The 20213-nt window shown below is 36.7% G+C and overlaps 1 protein-coding gene across 1 annotated transcript in view; it reads left to right on the top strand.

The window, feature by feature from the left end:
- Positions 1–14099: 14099 nt before the first annotated feature.
- LOC103782241 (noelin-3-like) overlaps positions 14100–20213 on the top strand; it is a gene marked incomplete at its 3' end in the record, with an annotated part of 10237 nt that continues 4123 nt past the window's right edge. The window contains 3 exon segments of the mRNA XM_008949997.1: positions 14100–14228; positions 18695–18841; positions 20102–20213. The exon segment at positions 20102–20213 is cut by the window's right edge and continues 14 nt beyond it. Of these exon segments, the coding sequence (XP_008948245.1) occupies positions 14100–14228; positions 18695–18841; positions 20102–20213 (388 nt within the window).

The following is a 20213-nucleotide window of genomic DNA, read 5'->3' as shown; positions in this document are numbered from 1 at the left end:
TCTCTATTAGTTTTTCAAAATAAAGTGTCTAAGCAGTTATTTATTCTAAACCTTTTGAAATGAGAAGTTCTTGTTCAGCCCAAAATATCCACTGATGTTACTAATAAGCCACTGAGTTTATGGAAAGTGACTTGATTGACAAGCTTTCTGTGGATCAAAAAGTCATTTGCAACCTAGGGACTAGTCTCTTTCATATATTGACAATTGATTAAAAGGAAGCATTCCAAAACGTTTTTGTATCAAAGTCATTTAAAAAAATCTCCAGTAATAAGTTTAATATTTTAAATTCATCAGAATATTTTTAAGTCATCATACTACAGATAAAAAACTCTGCATGTGATTAAATTTATCTACTGAGCTACTCTTTAAATAACTCATCTGCATCCTTAATACACTGAACAATGAATCAAAAATCTCAGTCCAGAGCAGAGTTCAGCAATGTGAGCAAAGGCAATCTATCCAGACCAAAAAAATTGTGGCATACTTCTTGTGCAAATCCTGCAAGCCACACTTTGCCTTTAATCAGATTTTGATTATTTGACTGTAATAAGCAAAAACCATTTGCAAAGTGACTGTCATTTAATTCAGTTACTCCAGTGCTAAAATTTAGCACTTTATTTTAAATATCAACTTAATTTTTTTCAGGAAAATGTGGTATAAATTCAAGCTGGGGTTTCCTGAAGTGCCGTTTAGGAAATGGCTTGTATTATGTGTAAAACATACATATGGTAGTAAAACAAAAAGAGCTCCCAATGGAAATAGTTTAGAAAAGTATGAATAACAGTCTTCAGCCTCAAATGGTCATCCCTTGCATCAGATTTCAGATCTGCAGAATCCCTAACTGTCTAAAATAGGTGAGAAGCTGCAAAAACCTAATTAGTTTAGTAAGGTTTCTTTCTATTGAGAAAGCCAACATGTTTAAAATTATCTGTTACTGTCTATCAATTAGGCAAGTTTTCTTATTATTACTGACTGTACATTGCTGAAGTCATGCATTAATATTTCTAATTTTCCTGCTCCTTTCCTTCCCTTTTGACTGCAAGAAAGCTTATGAGAAATAAGAATACAGGCAGCAGACATTTCCCTGAAGCAACCATGTTTTCAAGCTAGAGAATGTATTTTTGCCTTTTTTTTTTTCACGTTATACATTACATTAAAAACAAAAACAAGCAAAAAAAAAAAAAAATCTAATTCTTACAGATAGTCCTATGGCGGCATGTCTGGCCCAAAAAATCCCAAAATATTTTCCCTAAGCACTGCCTGAGTTCCATCTGGAGTCATTTAGTCATTTTTCTTATTATTTGTGAGAAATTTACTGTGTTATATTCTTAAGAAAACAAGAAATTTGCTAGTTCATCAAAAGTAAAAAGTTAATAAAGAAGAATATGGGAAATGGCAGTTTTTTCAGCTTCTCACTTTTGACCTCCATAATATTTTTTTCAGCATCTTCCTCTTTCTGTCAAACCATGTATCATTTTATCCTAATTATAAATTTAAAACTGTTTTCCAAAGCTAACAATGGTGGACTTCAGTGCTTTCTTATTGCTATTTAATTGCCTTACCACCAGCACATGGACAAAATGGCTGCAATATAACCATTTTTTTCCCCCGTTTCCTGTTAATAGTTTTTACTTTTATGGTTTAGCATCTGGGTGCTTTTTAAAAGCAAGAGACCTGAACCTTGGCTAGAAATACACCAATGTAAGACAAAAACACAGAACAGAATTTTCACTTGGTCAGAGCAGACAACAGTAAAATCCAGAAAAGAACTGTATAGTCATAGTTATTTCTGCATTCTTGCAGAATGGCAAGTCACACCCCTTAGCAGAAAGGTAATTTTATTAGGCTTCAAATAATGAAAGTAAAGCTATGATAATTTTATTAGATTTCAAATATTAAATATTTTAAGATCACCAGCAATTATCAACCTCATTACATTTAGGAGGGCCTGAAAAGAATATGTATTACATTGTGTGCTTGAATCATTTCTCTGTAGGATATTTTGGAAGTACTGAGTGATTCAAGTAAGATTCAAGATACAGAACTGTAATGTATTCTAGTCAGCTCAGGATAAAATGTAGGAAATAAAAGTCCAGAAATTATATATTCAGACCTTTGAAAAAGAAAGTTCTGTTCTGAGTCAACTGGATTAATGTTTTGAGAGGAAAGATAAGAAGAACAATTTTTTTCATGTGGATTTTGTTGGAAATATTAAATACTTCATAATTTTATCCTCTCAAGCTACATTTGAAAATGTAAACTCTACTTAATTACAGCATTTCCTATCTCTCTTTTGTTATCAAGATGCTGAAAAGAGACAGTTTCACCCCTCCAAGCAATATCACACAGAGCACACATCGTATCTGATGTTTTTATTAACAAGGGCATAATGGGTTTCCTGGTGAAAATTAAAATGTTTCTGCTCACTGTGAAGACCCAAATTATGATGCTTTGTTTTTTTTTATGAATGACATTACTGTGACTCATGCTACTAAATGATCCACAGAAGTCATACAGGAAAATACTTTCCCATAATTAAGGAGCTTTACCTTTAGCTCCAGCAATAATGATGACAATTTCAACAGCTTTTCTCTGTTGACAACCAAAGTATCAATATTCTCAGTTACTTACAGTATATGAAGGATTGATACATTAATGGTTTGGGTGCAAGAGGACTATACGTATCTGGACCTTGAATACTACATTCTGTGTGTTATATGACTGATACGGATTTTTTCCTCTTAAATTACAGAAAAGTGCATACCAGACAGTCTGGAACTTAAGCTTTCGTGAAATCCAAATGAGCATCTCAGGTGAACTGTGTAACTGGCTGTAGTTTAGTAATCTCACTTTTAAGATATAGTGACATCAAAAAAGTAACTTTTCTTCTGTAGACATTGAGGTTTGAACAGACCAGAAGAATATAGTGATTTTGCCTTCAAAACAGTGTGTATCCTTTGGTAGTAGAGGTGGGTGTCTTACCCTCATGGCCTTTATAGTAGTTTGGATTGAAATTTTGTTTTCTTGTTTTGTGATCCTTGAGATCAGTTTTTGCAAGTTTTTAAATTATCTTTTTGGATTGAAAAAAATCTTTTCAGGACATCTAGCACAAGCTGTGTGTACAAAGTTATTTTTTTGCCCTTGTACAAATAGTTGCTTTACTTTCTGCATCACTGTTAGCCAAGGTGCAGAAATTAATTACCAGACTTTGTACAAATCTTTTATTAAATTTCTCTGTCAGTTGTGAAGGGGTTAGTTGAATCTTCCTGTAAAATTAATATCAAATCTCAAAAGTTCTGTGAATGCCTTCATTAAGCAAAATCTTGGCACTGTTTTATTAATTAGATCTAAAAGATTACACAAAACTTTACCAGTTTTGCCCAATAATTTTATTCTTAACAGTCATTTAAAGACTCACTGACTTTTTGGTTCTTAATCTGTGAATTTCCCCTAACCCAAGCCAGAAAGAAAAATACCTGCAGTGAACGTCTTATGGACAGAAACCTGTTTCTCTGGAAATGATATCTTTTTAGCTATTCATTGATGCCTGCTCTTCACACATTTCTGTTTTTCTCCTGTGAGATAATAGTAATCTCTACAGTTTAATTTTGATATTGTAAACAGAGGATTATGACTGCACATATGGATTAAGTTCTGGAGATGATAAAAATAGCCTTAAACTGCTGAAAAGACATTTTGAAAATATAGGTTACAGACTGTATGGAGAGTGTCAGTGAACAGAAGGCTTCTGATGGGGTATTGCCTGAGTCTTCATCATTTATACTCCTCGGTTGTCAGCTCACTAAACCCTGCAAAACTGTAAAATTCCACTCGTCTCATAAATTAGGAATGACCTTGTTTCCTTTGGTCATAAAATGTGACTATAAAAGAGTGAATGTAATGTTACATGATGTGTAGCTTTTCTTTTTTTAGAGTACTGTACACATTTGGAAACTGAAATGTGAGCCCTTTGTGTGGGATAAGTCCTTGATCAGTTTGATGTCAGAACTGCTTAGTGTGCTGTAAAAGCTTTGTTCTCTTTCACTGCCATAGCCTGTAGTATCACACATTCCACTGCACGACTGCAAAGCAACACAGACCCCAACCATTTTCCACTGTCTCCTCCAATGCTGCAATCATGTTCCATAAGAACTGAAAAATCGTTTGTTATTAGTCTGAGACCACACCTTTCTAGCTCAGACAATCAGATTCAATGCCTGTTTCAGAAACACATGAAAAACAGGGTAAAGGATAACACATTACAGGATGAAAAAACACAAGCGTTGAAATGATTAACCTTTAAGAACCAGTGTGCAAGCCACATAGCTATATTATGAACAGTTATTTAGACTATCTCTCCAGTTTTTATTTACCACAAGTTTGAAGAAATATTCTACATCTATATCAGTGTTTATATCAGCTCACAATTTTCTGTGCCTAGTTTTACAAGAAGTTCCAATGTACACCACTGTCTTCTCATCAAAAGAACATTGCCTCTTCTAAAAGTTGCTAACTATTGCATATAATGGATTTTTCTGAGCATTGTGCTAATACGAAAACTTTGTGGAGTGGATTGTCAGTCACACCAAAGTCAAAATGCTGGCAGAAATGGAGGAAGGAAAGTCAGAATACAAATTACTTCTTTCAAAACAATGTAGATATCTGTGCTTGTCCAATGTATTTCCTGAGCCTGGGATCCTGGAAAATCATAAATTCTATGAACTACAGTAGCTTTATTTTTTTCTTTAAAAAAAGAGGCAAATTCCAGTAGTATGAATATTAACCGTTCAGGACTTTGTTAATTCTCAAGGAAGGATATCAACCCTCACACAGCAAGCAGTACACCCAAGGTGAGATACTGACCATGCTTGATGGGTACACTAGCATGACTGCCACTGTCACATGCAGAAATACTAAACTTACAAACAGGTGTTTCGGATTAGCTGTCTTCTAAGTATCTTTCTTTCTTTATACTCAGGTGACAGGTTAAGAGGAAAGAGGCAGCAATCCCTAGTACCTCACCAGTTAAGTATGTCTCAGCACTTTCAGCTCAATATTTTCTCCTCCTCTCTTTCTCCCTGCAGCTTTCTTTTCCTTTCTCCTACTAGTTTTACAAAGTTATTGTACGCTTTTCATGTTCCACCTAGGTTTTACAATCTTGCCTCTTCACCCATACACAAAAATCTCAGTCGTCCATATCAAAACTTATAAAAATGGCATTTTGTCATTTCAGGAATATAGTAGCCAAGATGAAACCACATCTTGTTTAGTTTTTTATTTATTTGTACAAGCCAGTGTTACCACGTGAGACGTAAGAGCACTGATCTTCACAATATCTGGGACACATTTGTGGGTTTTTTTCATACGTACATTTGATTTTATTCTCTGCTGTGCATTACAGCAATGCGTTTCTCACAGCACTATCTTCAGATAACAGCATCAACTTAATAAATTCTCTTTTTGCTCACTAATGACTGGAAGAACCACCTTTGACCTTTCAATTTAACAACCACATTGCTCATCCATGAAAAGCTACTTTTGCTCTCGGCATCCCAACCTTCAGCAGCTCTGCAGAGGGCAGCACCCCGCCCTCACCAGGACAGACTTAGCTCAGTCACCCAGAGCATTACATGCCTATCTTGATAATCTCAGTAGGAAAAAAATAAACAGGGTAAAGGGCAAGACTCAAAAATGAACAACTGAATCCTTGACATTGAAATATAGTTTAGATATTTCATTTGTGTTCTCTAAAATATAACTAGGAAATAAAAAAGGCAGCCAGAAAAATAGTATGTCATAATTTCAGTGAGGTCTGTGAGATGCTCTGTATTATTTTTCTGCAAGTAATATCATTTTGACTCATTTCCACATTAATACCTTTAGTTCTTCTCAGCATTATTCAGATCAGAAGCTTTCATGATTGTTACAGCCTTAAAAAATACCAAGTGTTTCCTTTCTATACCCTAATTTAAACAAAAACGTACTGTAAAGCATCTTTGGTCTCAGATTTGATCATGCTTTGGGGCTCATACATGGACTATTTTACCCACTGAATGCAGCCATCTCTGAGGTGAAACACAGTGCCTGTTTAATAGTATTCAAAGCACTACACAGCATTTCGAGCAGATTACATTATCCATCTGAAACTGCAAGAAGCATTTTGCTAGACAGAACACAGCTAACTCTACTGGAATTTGGCCATTGTGTTCAGAGTAACACTTTTGTCTTGCAGGAAAGATCACCTGTGGAATTTTCTCAGTATTCACTTACACTCCTTGCATGCTTTCATCCCTGTTTAAAAGTAAATTAGTCCTTCCAGACTGGCATTGAGAAGCAGTATACATTAAAAATTGGTTCACTTGCAATTAAATACATTCACAAAATCTTATTTTTTGAAGATTCTTGAGGAAACACATGCAGTACTTTCTGAACAGCCACATAATTTTCCTTCTGCCTACTGAAAGAGATGTTGCTCTCTCAAAAGGGAAATGTTAATGCCACTGTTGTCAGAAAATCCTATTGGGAAGATGGTACAGCCTTTAAATGCCATTATCCATGTCATGCTTGTTAAACCCATAAATTTTTGTTTAGTATCTGTATGTACTGTAGCCTGTTGGGTGCCAGACCACTGGAAGTTAAGCACAAATTTAGACTTCTGAAGAATTTTCCATTTCATCCTCATAAAGGATATGACAGTGATATGTTCATGGAGGGAATCAGTATGACATGACAGTTTGAGAAGAGAATTGCCAAAAGAATATATGAAACACGGTGGGATGAAGGACAAGGCAGTGGGATAACCCTCCTACTCATTTTCCCATTAGTATGTTTATAGAGTCTTGACAACTCTCTGCATCAGGAAATAAAAGGAGGATAAAGCCAAGTGTTTCTGTAGTGCAAAGCTGTTGATTTACCAAGAACATACAACGACCTGTTTATCAGAATACAGCAGAAATCAGACAACAGTAGATGGTTCCTTTGCTCTCACTTCCAAAGACAGCACTTAGCCAAAACCATATTTTCCCAAACCAAAAACTGCCCTTTCAGAGGGAATTTGATTTTACAAAGCTTTTCTACGTTCTTCATTTCTGTCTTTTTTTCCACTCACAAATATTCAAAAATATTTTAAAAAGGGACTGAACAAATTTACCTGTGATTATTAAATGTGACATTCCACAGGCAACCTCCAGTTTAGGGGTTTGCAACCACTGACTGCCAAAAGCTGTTAGTATACATTAACCAGAGGAAGGCTGAGTTATACTGGCCTTTTCTACAGACTCTACATGGACTTCTGTTCTAAGTATCTTGTGTCTTTTGCTTTCTAACATCTAATTGCAGTCAGAGCCAACTGAAACCACCTATTTTATTAAATTACAACAGAATTCACTGGTTTTCATGGCTCATCCTCTACTCCAGGGTTATATATGATCTATCTTCATGGTGAATTTCAGCTTCTACACATTTCAGAAGAGCAAGTCTATTTTTAAATTTATCCTCAATGAAAGCTAGCTCATCTTCCTCACCCATCCTCAACAGAACATTATGTATTTTGAGGATGGAAAAAAGACAAAATTACACATGGTTAAAAAACTTAAGCATGAGAATTACTCCATAAGGAATTATGCATAAAACTATATATCAGATCCCTACAGTTTTCAAAAGAACATCAGAACTGCAGTACTGTGTGATACCAAACCAATTCCAGATCCAGGACTATCCAACTCTGCACCCTGCCATTCTGTGGATGTTCATAGCAAGAGGAGAGATCCCAGGAGCCTCCAGAAACATGGAGATCCCCAGCCTCTGTTGAAGGGCAAAGGACTCTCTGCACAATCTTTAGTCATTCTCTATTAAATAGATAGCTCTTTATATTTTAGAAAAGACGCTTTTTGAGTAAGCATGATTAACCTTGATCATCCAGAGAAATGAGGACAGAAAGGGGTGATTTCACTAAACTCTTTTTCTCCCATTAGATCCCTCACACATTTGAGGGAAAAATTTATGAGGTTTTACCAAGTATCTGATATAAATGTTATTGAAAATTAAAATGGCAAGAAATCAACTGAAGAAGTTTTTATGTTCATTGAGTTAGTCCTTCCCTTCCTCAGCAGTTTAAATGAACTGCAGACTTAACTAGAGCACACTGCCCTGCCTGCTTCTAGTTTCAGGCAATCCTCATCATGGACTAAGACTGTAGTCTCATCATGAACTGTAGACACATTACTTTGCTATTCTGTACAGTTGGGAATTGCCAGCAGCAGAACACAAGAAAATTGGTGGGAAAAAAAAAAAAACATGAAAATGCACTCTAAGAACAATGTCTTCCTTCATTCAAAGGAAGCTCCCTGAAGCTTGAAAAGTGAAAAAGCAGATAGCTAAGACCACTTCAGAAAGAATGTCACCTCAACAGCATTGGTATAGAATCAAGTAACGGACAACAGACTTCAAAAACTCCTTGCTTATTGCTTTTACTATCAGTGGAGTTGCCCAGCTTAGGAATGTCACTGTGTATGCACAGATGAGCTGCTGAAAGGATGTCCTCTAGAAACAGCACGTACCTCTCAATCTGCTCTTGCAAAGAACCTGGAATTGCTACTCTTAAGTAACTGCAAATCCAGAGGTGTTTGTTGAACAAAAAGATAGAGCTAGGTAGAGAAGCGAATGTTTTCTCAGTGTTTCTAAATGCAGAGAATTGAAATTTAACTGCAAGGGTAGAGGTACTTTCTCAGTCATCTGCAGTTCTATGGCTTTTAATTGCTATTCCGAGAACTTTGCTTTATACATGCATTAACCTTATGTGAATAAATGATAATGCTCAGGAACATGACTAATGTCCTGACATACATTTTTTAAAATCAATATACTACTGAGTCACCACTAGAATATACCACAGGAAGAAAAAGAACTCTATACACTACAGAACAACCCTATAACAAGGGAAGCTTTGACTTTTATGCACGAGCTTGCTTTCTAAACTCGGTCTGTCAAAGTACAAACTTACTGAGGTTTAGGATTCCTGACTCCGGCTTCTTACATTGGACTTTATTTAAGCCATATCAAAATGTAACAGGATCTCAAAGTGAAAGTAAACATCAGAGATTAGAAGAGCCTCTGCCTTCTTATATAATAACAATAAATAGGGGCATTCACACAATACCTTAGTAATACCTTTAACATCCCTATAACACATAATTTAATATTACAGAACTGGTACACAGTAAGTCTGCTAACAATACTGAAATTTTTACAGATTCACATACTTTTATGTAAGATCGAACTATTGCATCTGTAGTTATTCTGTATAAATATTTAAACTTTCACTGACTTTAGGAAAAGTTAGCTGTGAAAAGAGGAAGTTATACCAGTAGAAATTTCAGGGTAATAAAGAATAATGTTCAGATTTCAGAAGTGCTGTTGCTTTCCAGCTCTTGTTCAGAAAACTACTTTGCAGCAGTTTATCATAGACTAGAAATGTGAAACTGTATGTTTTTTAAAAAAAGCCAAACATAGAGCTGAAAAGCAATGCAGATCCTAAGGTTTTGTTTCTACTTCCTAATGAGATAAGAATAACACTTCAGTTATTCTGTAGTTTCTGGTAAGATCTTTGTATATGTGATTTCAGATGTGCTTCTCACAAAAACTTTCTACTATTTGCTTGCCAATTTTTACCTTACCCAAATATTTATGGCAAAACACATATAAAATTAGTTTAGTTTTAGTTCCTTAACATAAAGGTGCTTTGGACATTACTACTGTTCTGATAAGAGCACAAACAAAATATAGCTCCGGTGAGTATTTCCACTCTCCAGGAAAGAAACCTTTTCAGAGGCTGCCTCTGTTCCCATGCCTTCTCTTGCAATACTCTGAAGCAACTATTTGACAAATGGTGCATGAGAAGAAGCGTATTAGATATGTAGAATATTGGCTATTACACAGAAGAAGTAATATCCCTGTCTAGGGGAATGGTATAACCTATGTAAACAAACCCATGTTTAGCATTTAATTTGCAGCAGCACAGGACACAGCTGCCACATACAGTCCTAGAAGGGTTTTGCAGCTTTCCAGTGTGAGCTGCACTGCCCTTAGTCCCCAGGCTAGGGCTGCATTAGAAGACATCCCTATACCTCAGCAACCCGTCATCGTCCCCTGCACTGCAGCCTAAATGTGCGTCAAAACCCTTGTGCAGTTACAGGGGATCTAACTTCAGCCCATGGGAACACCAACTAGAGATCAACTAGAAGGTAATTTTGAATTCTATAGCCAGCCAAGAGTACTTGAGGATTACCTCCTGCTACACTCCTTGAAGATTTATCTAGCAGCGACACCATTAACCACACATCAGCAGGTTTTCTCTTTAGCAAGTAAACTAGTTGGAAGAAAATAAAGTTCTAAACTGTATTTATGAATGCTCTATCAAGCAGCACATCGTTCTTTAGGAATAATTATAATAACCAAACAAACACCATTCTTTGAGTTGACAACATACTGGATTACGGCTAAACAGCAATAATTACTCATCTGAACTTCAGAGAAGCCTTTTAGTGTCTTTTCAGTGTGTTTTGTACAAGGTTAAAATAGTCAAGAGGGGACCAGTTATGATCTTCTGTGGAACAGAAAATGTTTTAGAGAAGAAAGCCAAAAATATTAACAGCTGCAGCTCAATGTGGCAAAGAAAAATAAGAATCTATCATTACTTTAAGGAAATGCCTTGGAACTGGGGGAATTAATGTGCTTATTAAAGGTTTGGAAGAAGACGAACAAAATAGGTGATAAAACTGGTAAATGACAATCTTTTGTGTGTTAGGTCTAGAGAAGGTGCTGAGGTACTTCAGAAGAACGCAATAAAACTAGAAGATTGTACCTTTCCAAATGTTACCTAACCCATGTTGGAAGTAATCAGTAGAGTTACTTGAGAAATTGATAAATTGCCAATGAAGTGCAACAGTTCAGTCAGGCTTTTGCCTGACTCTTGATGTCATTCTAAGGCAGTTCATATGCACATCTGTTCACTAGACAACTTTGAGCATATCTCCACAGAAACATGAAGTCTGTTTCAGAGATTCAAACACCTCCACTACTCATCATGTTGAGGTAGTTCCTGACTGACCTCTCAGTCTCAAGGCACCATATCAAGGGTGTCTTGCCTCACGGTCTCTGTCTTTAGAGAAATGTACATAATGGCCACTATAACACCATCCAAGTTTTTTATGAAAAAAGCTTCATAAAAGTGTTCATAAAAGCTCTTTTATGAAATATATTCTCTAAAATACAGAAAATATAATGAGTAAAACAGCTGCCATTACAGAACTGTGAGATTCAGGAGTGCTTCTGAAGCTCTGGTTCCAGCAGCACATCCCATACCACCACAAGCCCATAGTGGTCTGAAACGTGCCAAATAACATCCATCTTTACACTCTGGTTTTCATAGCAAGGAAACCCCAGTGCCTGGCTGGAGCCAGTGGATTGCAGTAGTTGCTTACTCTGGGCAAGCAGGAGGCCAAGTTCCTGGAAGACACCCCAGAGGAAAAGCACAAACTCCACCACAAAAGTTGATTTATGAAGCCTAGTGCTGCTACTGATTCCTGTGGAGTCCATAGAACAACCGAAAGTAGAGTCACCATTGGCTCTCCAAAAGTATCAACAGTTTTATGAGATTTAGCAAGACTGATTTGCTTCTTGGGCTTGATTAGCATATTTGCAGTATAAAGATACATTGATAAAGGTTTTTTTCTATTAAGTAGCTGAAAGCAATTCTGGTTTTTGAAAGCACAGGAAGGTTACAATTTAAAAAAAAAAAAAAAAAAAGGTTTTTCAAGGGAAAATTGCAGATTTGGATTGAATACGGCATTTTCTCAAATTTGCAGTCTAATCATGTTTTCTAGTATGTTTTTCACACAGAACATAACTAAACTATGGAGCTGCATGTCAGCAGATGTGCCTCCTGGAAGTACACAGCAGTTAAAAAGTTACTTGAGAAATTACTGGAAGAAAGTATCATGAAAGACTATTGAACACAAAGTTACAACCTCTGGCCCTGTAAGGACAACATTTTGCTGGAAGGTCACACCAAGAAAAATATTGCTATATGCCTGTTCTAACACTCTTCTCTTAAGCATCCACTGCTGATCAATGCTAGAGAAAGGAGGTAAATAGATCAAGGAGACTGATCCAGCGCTGTATTTTTTTAATGGGGTCCTTTTTTCAGAAGAGAGCAAAGTCCTATTTTCTTATTCAGACATCAGTATCATCAACTATCAGTTCATAGTTTGAAAGCAATCCAAGTCCCCTGGAGAAAACAGCCCTTGTGTGTTACTTTGCCCCAGGATTTTTGGTATCTATCAGACAAAATATATATAGTAAGTGAAAATGCATGCAAACAAGTGTGTGCATTCAACATGCTATAGCTAAAAAAAACTACAGCATCTTTAGAATTTAATTATCATTTTCATAATTAGGTCTCTTACTTCAATGTATATTTATATACACTAAGAAACCAGGAAAAAAAAAAATATTTTTTTGTGCAGAAATTGTATATAAGGAAACTCATCATCTTTCACTGTTTTCAAAAGCATCTCCTTCAGTGTTTTTGAGTATTTGAAACATTTTAGAGCTCACCTTACTGTATCATTCCCAGAAAACATTTAATACCTGGATATGTAGACTGTATTCTATTGCTAGAAGACTCTTTGTAAGATTGCATAATAGCTGTCAATGTGTTAATTTCTTTTAAAAAAAAAAAATAATTTTCCATGTGTCTTCATTAAACTGCAGTGATTCATTGAAAGAATTCTGAATGAATGTTGGAAAGGCAAAGTCTGGCCTGAGTTGGGTGTATGAGCTCTGAGAACTCAAAAAACTGTTTGCAGGGTTACAGTAAAGTGAATAAATGCATTTGTGATCACACACTCCTATAAAAACACATACCTTCAGTTCCACTACAGGTCTCCTTCATACAAATTACTCAAATTCCATAACAAAAGTACAGTCTTTTGGAAGCAAATTCAGAAACAAAGTCCATAATTGCCTCTCTGAAAAATACAGTAGTTTTTCTCTCTACAAACTTTTAAGCAACTTTTAAGCAAGTTCTCTCTAAAATAAATGCTGTTAGAAATCCTTGCTCTGCATTTCTTTTTAAAATAATTCTTTAAAAAGTACCCCAGGGGCACAATGATTTCTATACTGTTTTTTCCCTGTCTTTTTTTTTTTTTTTTTCTCTTTCCCCCTACACTTGCTGAATTTATGAAAAAAAGAAAAAATAGGTAATGAACCAGGAGATCATTCCACAGCACTAGAAAACAGCAGATTAGACCCAAAAGAGGCCTCAAAATGTAACATGAGCAACCCACAATTTGTCTTCTGTTCCCATCTAAGCAGCAGTGAAGTCACAGTGAGTCAACCAGCACAGGATGTAATGCGTAATGCAGTAGCTCTCAGTGTAAAAAATTTGCCAACTAACAAGAACACTAAGAAATGTGAATTTTTACATCTTTGATGTTCTTTTATGAACAATAAATAACATAATAATGAAATGTTCAAATTATAACGTCACTGATGTTTGTTATTTACGTGAGATCAGTAAATCAGGGAAGGCTGAGAAAGGTTTTTGGTGTTTTCATGGGCAGGCTGAGAGTTCTGCCCCTTCCCCATCCACCTGGACAAGTACAGCATCATATTTAGAAACAGACCTCAGCATCTTTCTACCAAAGGAGTGATGGGGAGAAGGGGGGTTATTTGTGTTTGGGTTTGTGACTGGGCTTTTGCATTTCAGCCGAGAGCACATACCGCTCTGCAAGGACTGAACTAATTAAGTACCTCTAAAGAAGTAATTCACCCACACCATCTCCCACTGGAAGCTGCAGTGATTTTTAGCCTAGAAAGGACTGTTTAGTGGTCAGTATAAGACAGTCAGAAGTATTTGTTAGTCAGACCAGAAAGACAGAGGGCACGTAAGGATATGAGCATTTTTAATGGATGATTAAATCTGGGTAGCTTGATCTCCTTTCATGCTGTGGCTGTTGTGTGCTGCAGTCACGCCTCTCACCACCAGCCTGCACTGGGATGATAATCAGCCACTATGAAAACTCATTAGCTGCACAGCAATGAGTCCTCCACTGCTGAAGCTTGGTGCTGTTCTTAGTACCATGGCAATCATCTCTAACTGGATGTCCCAAACTCTCCCGTCTCTGGTAGGACTAAATACCACCAGAATAACCACTTCAGATACGCTAGTAAGTAGCTGTGATGTGTTGCAAGCCATCTGAATGCTGAAGTAGTATTTAAGAGCCCGCAAAAGCTTAGTTTGTTACCTCGTAAATCTCATTTTAAGCTACTAATCTTCCTATCATCACTTAATGCATGCTTCTCTTTGGGCATCATAAAACTGCACACTGGTGAGCATGTTGTGATGTTACTACGAAAGGAAAAGGATTTAAAATAGTATCCTTAAATATTTAAGAAGAAATGCCTTCATCTTGAGCATGAAATGCTAAAAATAGTGTGGCAATGTAATTTCGTTTGTCTAGACTTTTTTTCCTGGGTTTACTGCTCCAGAAAAATGTATTGCATTATTAAGGGGAAAAAAAAACAAATATCAGGCAGTAGGTTTCTTTTCGTCTGAATAACGTTGTATAATCCGACTACAGCTAACCAACTAAATAGATGTTAGAAATAAAATTAAATCGGTGCTAGGAGGTTTGGTATCAGAATTTAAGAAAGGCTGATAGGGGAATAATACAAATTACACAAATATCACTGTATCATTGATGCTCATATTCAGCAGCCTTTGTTAATGAAGACCTACAGAAAAGCTGTGATTAACTACTCATGAGAAGCCTAAAAAATTAGAGTAATACTTCAATTGGACAAGAGGGAACACTAGACTGGCATTCCTAAATTAAACTAGAACTCCATTTTCCAAAATGTTTAGTAAAACACTTTCTTTGTGTATCTTTTTGTGTAACTGCAATCAGATGTTTACATAAGAGTATGTTACATAAAATGTAAATTTAACTATTTGTACAGTAGTTCACTATGCTCAGGACGTGGGGCTTTATTTGTAACTAAAAATGATGCATTTACTAATCAACATTTAATTAATTGAGTGCATGCATGCAGGAAAAACATTACTGTTGAAAAATCACTGCATTTAGACTTTACATAGTGCTACTTTAAATGATCTTGAAAGAAATAAGTCTGTTGTGTTTTAGAGCAGCAAAGAAGGTGAGAGGACAAGGAAAAGCTAGTTTATTTTCCTTAAAGGTAACTTGTGCTCATTTAACTACAAAATATATTGCTAGTTCTTATGGCAGTATGATATTACAAGAAATAAAGTTCCCTGTCACATCTAAATTCAAGTTTAAAGTTGCATCTGAGTAATTACAAGATGCACATTAGTTATTATAACATAGATATATATATCTGTTTGTGCACACATATGTGTTTATATGTATGAACATGTTCACATTCCAGGTAATGTAAACTGTCATGCTTCCCTTGGCTACAACAGAGCCCTGCTGATATAAACGCCTCCTAAGTGTAATTCCAGCAATGCTCTTTGCAGTCATTGAGTTGGAGTTGTCTGCATGTTCTGTCTTTCAAGAGAGGTTGCAGGAGTGCCAGTAGAGCTGGGGAAACAATTATAAAAATCTGATTATCTGAGCTGGGCAACATCTGTCAAGTGAAAAAGTATGAAATGCAGTCATGTGAGGCTCTTTTTGAATAAAACTACGCACCACAAATCTGCTACCTTTATCTAAACTTTTCGATGTTGGCTGAGAAACTATGTCCCATGTGCTCACTAATACTGAGGCCATCACTGGCTGGTTTTTAACTGCCCTCAGGAGTTCTCCCCTGGCAGCTTGTGCAGTGAGCAGTGCAGCACACGCACTTCTTGAGAAGTTCTCTCCTAGCACATACACAGCGCACATATTTTGTACACTGTACCAGGAAAAAAAAGAACAAAAACTCCCAATTCCCTCACTTCAGCTGGAAGAATTGTACAAGGAGGTGGGGTTGGGGAAAGGACCTCCTCTTCTGAGCTCTGTTCCAGTCCCAGGATTGAAATGGCAAAGCAAACAGAAAAATACGGTGTATATTTAAAGAGCCATATGAAACATGTACTGCCATTTGCCCTGTCACTAGTAACAACAGAGGTAACTATAGCAATTTTATCAGAATATATAAAAGTGAGAGTGAGAAGATAAATCTTTTGGAGGTAAGTGGAGTCTGTAGCACAGCAGCCTGCCAAGGCAATGGTTAATATTGGTCTTTGTAGGGACCCCTTTGTGTTCCCCAACTTTTCAAGAACAAGCATAATTTATTATACTGTTGCTGTTCTCAACTTTTTATTTCTTTCCTTGTTTATTTACTAAAGCCTGTCAGCAGTAAGCCTGCATTTCAAGGGTAGATTCAGTAACTTCTGTAAGGTGCCTTCTAGCTCTTTTTCTGCTCAGCACAGCAGTTTCTTCTTGAGGTAGGGATTAAATGTAAAGCTAAAAAAATAACCAAAAAAACCACCAGCAAAGTACACCTACACACACCTGCTTGGTTTTCTCTGTGATCACTCAAATTACTCATCCAAATTAATAAATAACCATGCACTTTTATTGGGTCCGACAGTCTCTCACTGTGAGAAATATCTTACCAAGTAACAGTTACTTTTTAAAATCAAGCTGTATGTTAGGTGCTCTAAGAAAACATCTGCTTAGTTCATCAATAAAATTTGGGGCTTTTTTGTTAGATAAGGCCTGGAGAAGCACTCAAGACATCACTAGAATATATAAGTACCTTTGATAACACAGCCTGGATTATAATGGCTTTACTACAGGCTGAAGCATGATCCTGGTTATCTTGTACATTCTCCACTGTAGGCAACTTACCTGAATGCAGTAAAACCAATTGCTACCAATCTAAATGTAGCAGGTAAACTGCTCAAATATCACACTTTTTCATAAACTCATATTATTTCTGCCCTAAAGAAATTATAATCACAAACTCTAGGTTCCTAAACTTCAACAAAAATTTGGTTTCCCAGCTCTTAAATGATAAAACTGTATGGACAAAAGTTCTTCAGAGAATCATGGAAACTGCTGGAACGAACAGAGCTTAGATTTCACAAGAATTACCAACCTTGACAGGCTTCACTTGTTCAAGCTCTCAGTTTTAGTAACTGCTCAAAACCAACTGAAATTGTCTCTGCAGATTTAATTTTGTTTAGCTTTTTATTGTTAAAGTGAAGAGAACACGACAGAGGCAGTATAGTTTAGCCCTGAGTTCTGGATACACCTTTCTAGCAAACACTAAGGCAGGTTCAGCTATCCTCTTTTTCCAGTCCTCTACATTATGACACTTCATTTTGCTTTGCAAAACAAAGGAACAACACAATTGTGATTTTTCAATTAACTCCGCAGTAGAAGAGGTCACTGCTCTCTTCAATGACTTCGTCAGAAGACTCACTGTTGTGAACAGTCTGTGCTTTTTTTCAACCTCAGTCTACAGAGAGATTGCACCTCATCTGAGATGAGGAACTCTGCAACTTACTCTGCACTAAACTGCCAGCAAAGATCAATAACAAAGCCTTCCACTTTAAATAATCACACTCTGTGTTAACACTGAGTACAATTTTATAATATAACTAGTAATTGATTCCAACTGCATCCGGACCAAACTTACTTTAACAGCATCCAATAGCATCTATAGTGTGAAACTCAGTAGTCAGTACTATATTGTTAGGAAAGAATAATGAATAATTTTAAGTTACAGTTTTAAAAGAAAGTAAAAAAAAAAAAAAAAAATTCTTATGTCCAGTAGTTTCAATTCCATCACCTGAATCTTTTCAGTCATCTAATTATATTGCTTTCTCTCACTCTTACATTGTGTATTTCTATACACCCTATTAAACAGACAGATACCTAGTCTCACAGGGGATCACACCAATTTTAAATGCAGTGCAGTGTCAGCCTGCTCTGCAAGCAAATGTGGTTTTTTGCTTTCCTCAGTCATGGTTGCTGTTAAAAAGAAAAGGTGTCCAGAATCATCCTGTGCCAGTGAAGGTCATGCAATGTCTTAACTGCATTGTGCCTTGCTTGCCATGACCCCCATTCACTTCACCTAATCTAACGGGACACTTTCCAGTATTAAACCTCTCTTCCCTTTGGTATATGTGCAGTGGAAGTCAGTGAAGAACAGTCTCCTGTGTGCTGCATCTTTAAGAGCAAACCTGCTAACCCACATCCCAAACTGCTCCTGAGCCAATCACCAGCACACAAGTCCCGGCACAGAGTGCTGTCCCTTCAGGGTTTTCTATTTGTTCTTTTCTGTCTTTGTTGTTGCCATTAGTCTAAAGGAAAAGCCATTCAGGCTGAAAGAACATGTTTGGTCTCTGCTGCCGAAAAACTGTAACATCCCTCTGCAAGGAATTACATCAGCTAGTTTGTGCTGAATCACATGCATAAAACTGTTCTCATGCACCCCAGAAACAATGTGTGCTAGACACTTCTAGAGAACTATTACAGAGGTGTGAGATATGACAAAACCGTGTGAAACCACCCATCTAATTAGCTAAGAGGCTAATAAACGTCGACTAGGAGGGACTTCACTGGAAACATACTGCAAAAATAAACAAGAATATTCGAAGGTTTTGCAAACAAACAAAATCCATTCTCTTCCCTTTATTTTTATTCTTTTGTTGTTACAGACTCAGATTAGCCCCAAGGAAGGGTGGCAAGTTTATAGTTCAGCCCAGGATCCAGATGGCCGTTGCATTTGCACTGTTGTTGCACCTGAACAAAACCTATGCTCCAGAGATGCCAAAAGCAGGCAGCTCCGACAGCTGCTAGAGAAGGTAAGTCTCCCCAACAGAGTCCTCCTTTTGATCACTAAACTCTCCATGGAAATCCACTCCTTTCTCTCTAAATTTAATACATAACAGAGTACTGAAAAGCATCTATTCAAAATATTTCTTCAGGGTATATCCCCTACCTATATTCTCACCACTGATCATTATTTGTCTGTTTTCCTTGTATCACACCTTTCCCAACTCAAGCCACTTATCTAGCAAATGGCAGCTGCATCTTCTCTCTTGTTCACTCCTCCCAAAACTCTCACTTAAAGGCAGGACTGATTTTTCTGTGTAAAAACAGTCACAAACCCCACCTCAAACTAGCTACTTGCTGTGAGATTTAAATTACAACTTCTGCTTCAATCATATGAGAGTCTTGAAGGTCATTCCTTGTCTATCAACAATTCCAAAATAGACATGACAGCATCTGCAAAGCAGACTGTACTGACAGGAAACACTTATTTTCTTTCATTTAGTCTTTCCTCTAATAATACTGTTTATTCATTCTCTGGTGGTGCAAATTTTCCTCAAACAACCCAGTTCTTATTTCCAGTATTATCGACTATTGCATACATAGTAAAGATAGTGAAGTGTTATTTTTCATCAACAATGGAAAAAATGCAGCAACCATGAAAACACAAACAATTGTTCTGCGTTCCCTGTATAAGTAACTAAGGTACAGTTACTTTATCACAGCTAGTGGTACAGAACCTGAGGCCTGAGAGAGTGTTCAAACAGCAGCAGAAAGCAACATAAAATATAGATTTAAATATATTTTTTAGCATACAGCTTTCAGTATCTTTCTACCTATAGCAAATTCACTATAGCACTAGTATAGTGCCAGATCCTCACAGATGAGATCTCCCTAAACCTCTGTGAACTTTAGGAGGGACTTAGTTTCAGGTTGTGACAGAGCCCATAGCATGAGGTGCAGGGAGAGGACATTGATGAACCAGCACACAGAGAAGGAGACACATCCCTTCATGCTGTCTGTTTACCTACCAGAAGAGGATTTCAGTTCACAGAGTCTTTGCTCTAGCACATTTGCCAAACACTCAAATAGTCCTGGTAACTCCTGATAGCCCCATTGCTCAATTTTTGTACTGTCACACAGTTATGGAATTTAAAACTATGCTATGGTATAAATGACTTACAACTAAAGCATTAATGTAAGCACATTTTAGTGCCTGACATTTAACTACGTAACCAGGGAAAAAAGTAAAGCAACAAAAAGTGCATTTAGAGAGTGTTCTTCTTTAACAGGTTCAGAATATGTCCCAATCTATTGAAGTTTTAAATCTGCGGACTCAGAGGGATTTCCAGTATGTTTTAAAAATGGAAACACAAATGAAAGGGCTGAAGGCCAAGTTTCGGC

This window comes from Merops nubicus, unplaced genomic scaffold (genome assembly GCF_000691845.1).
Source record: "Merops nubicus isolate BGI_N331 unplaced genomic scaffold, ASM69184v1 scaffold22851, whole genome shotgun sequence".
Lineage (NCBI taxonomy): Eukaryota > Metazoa > Chordata > Aves > Coraciiformes > Meropidae > Merops > Merops nubicus.
This window is presented reverse-complemented; position numbering and strand designations above follow the sequence as displayed.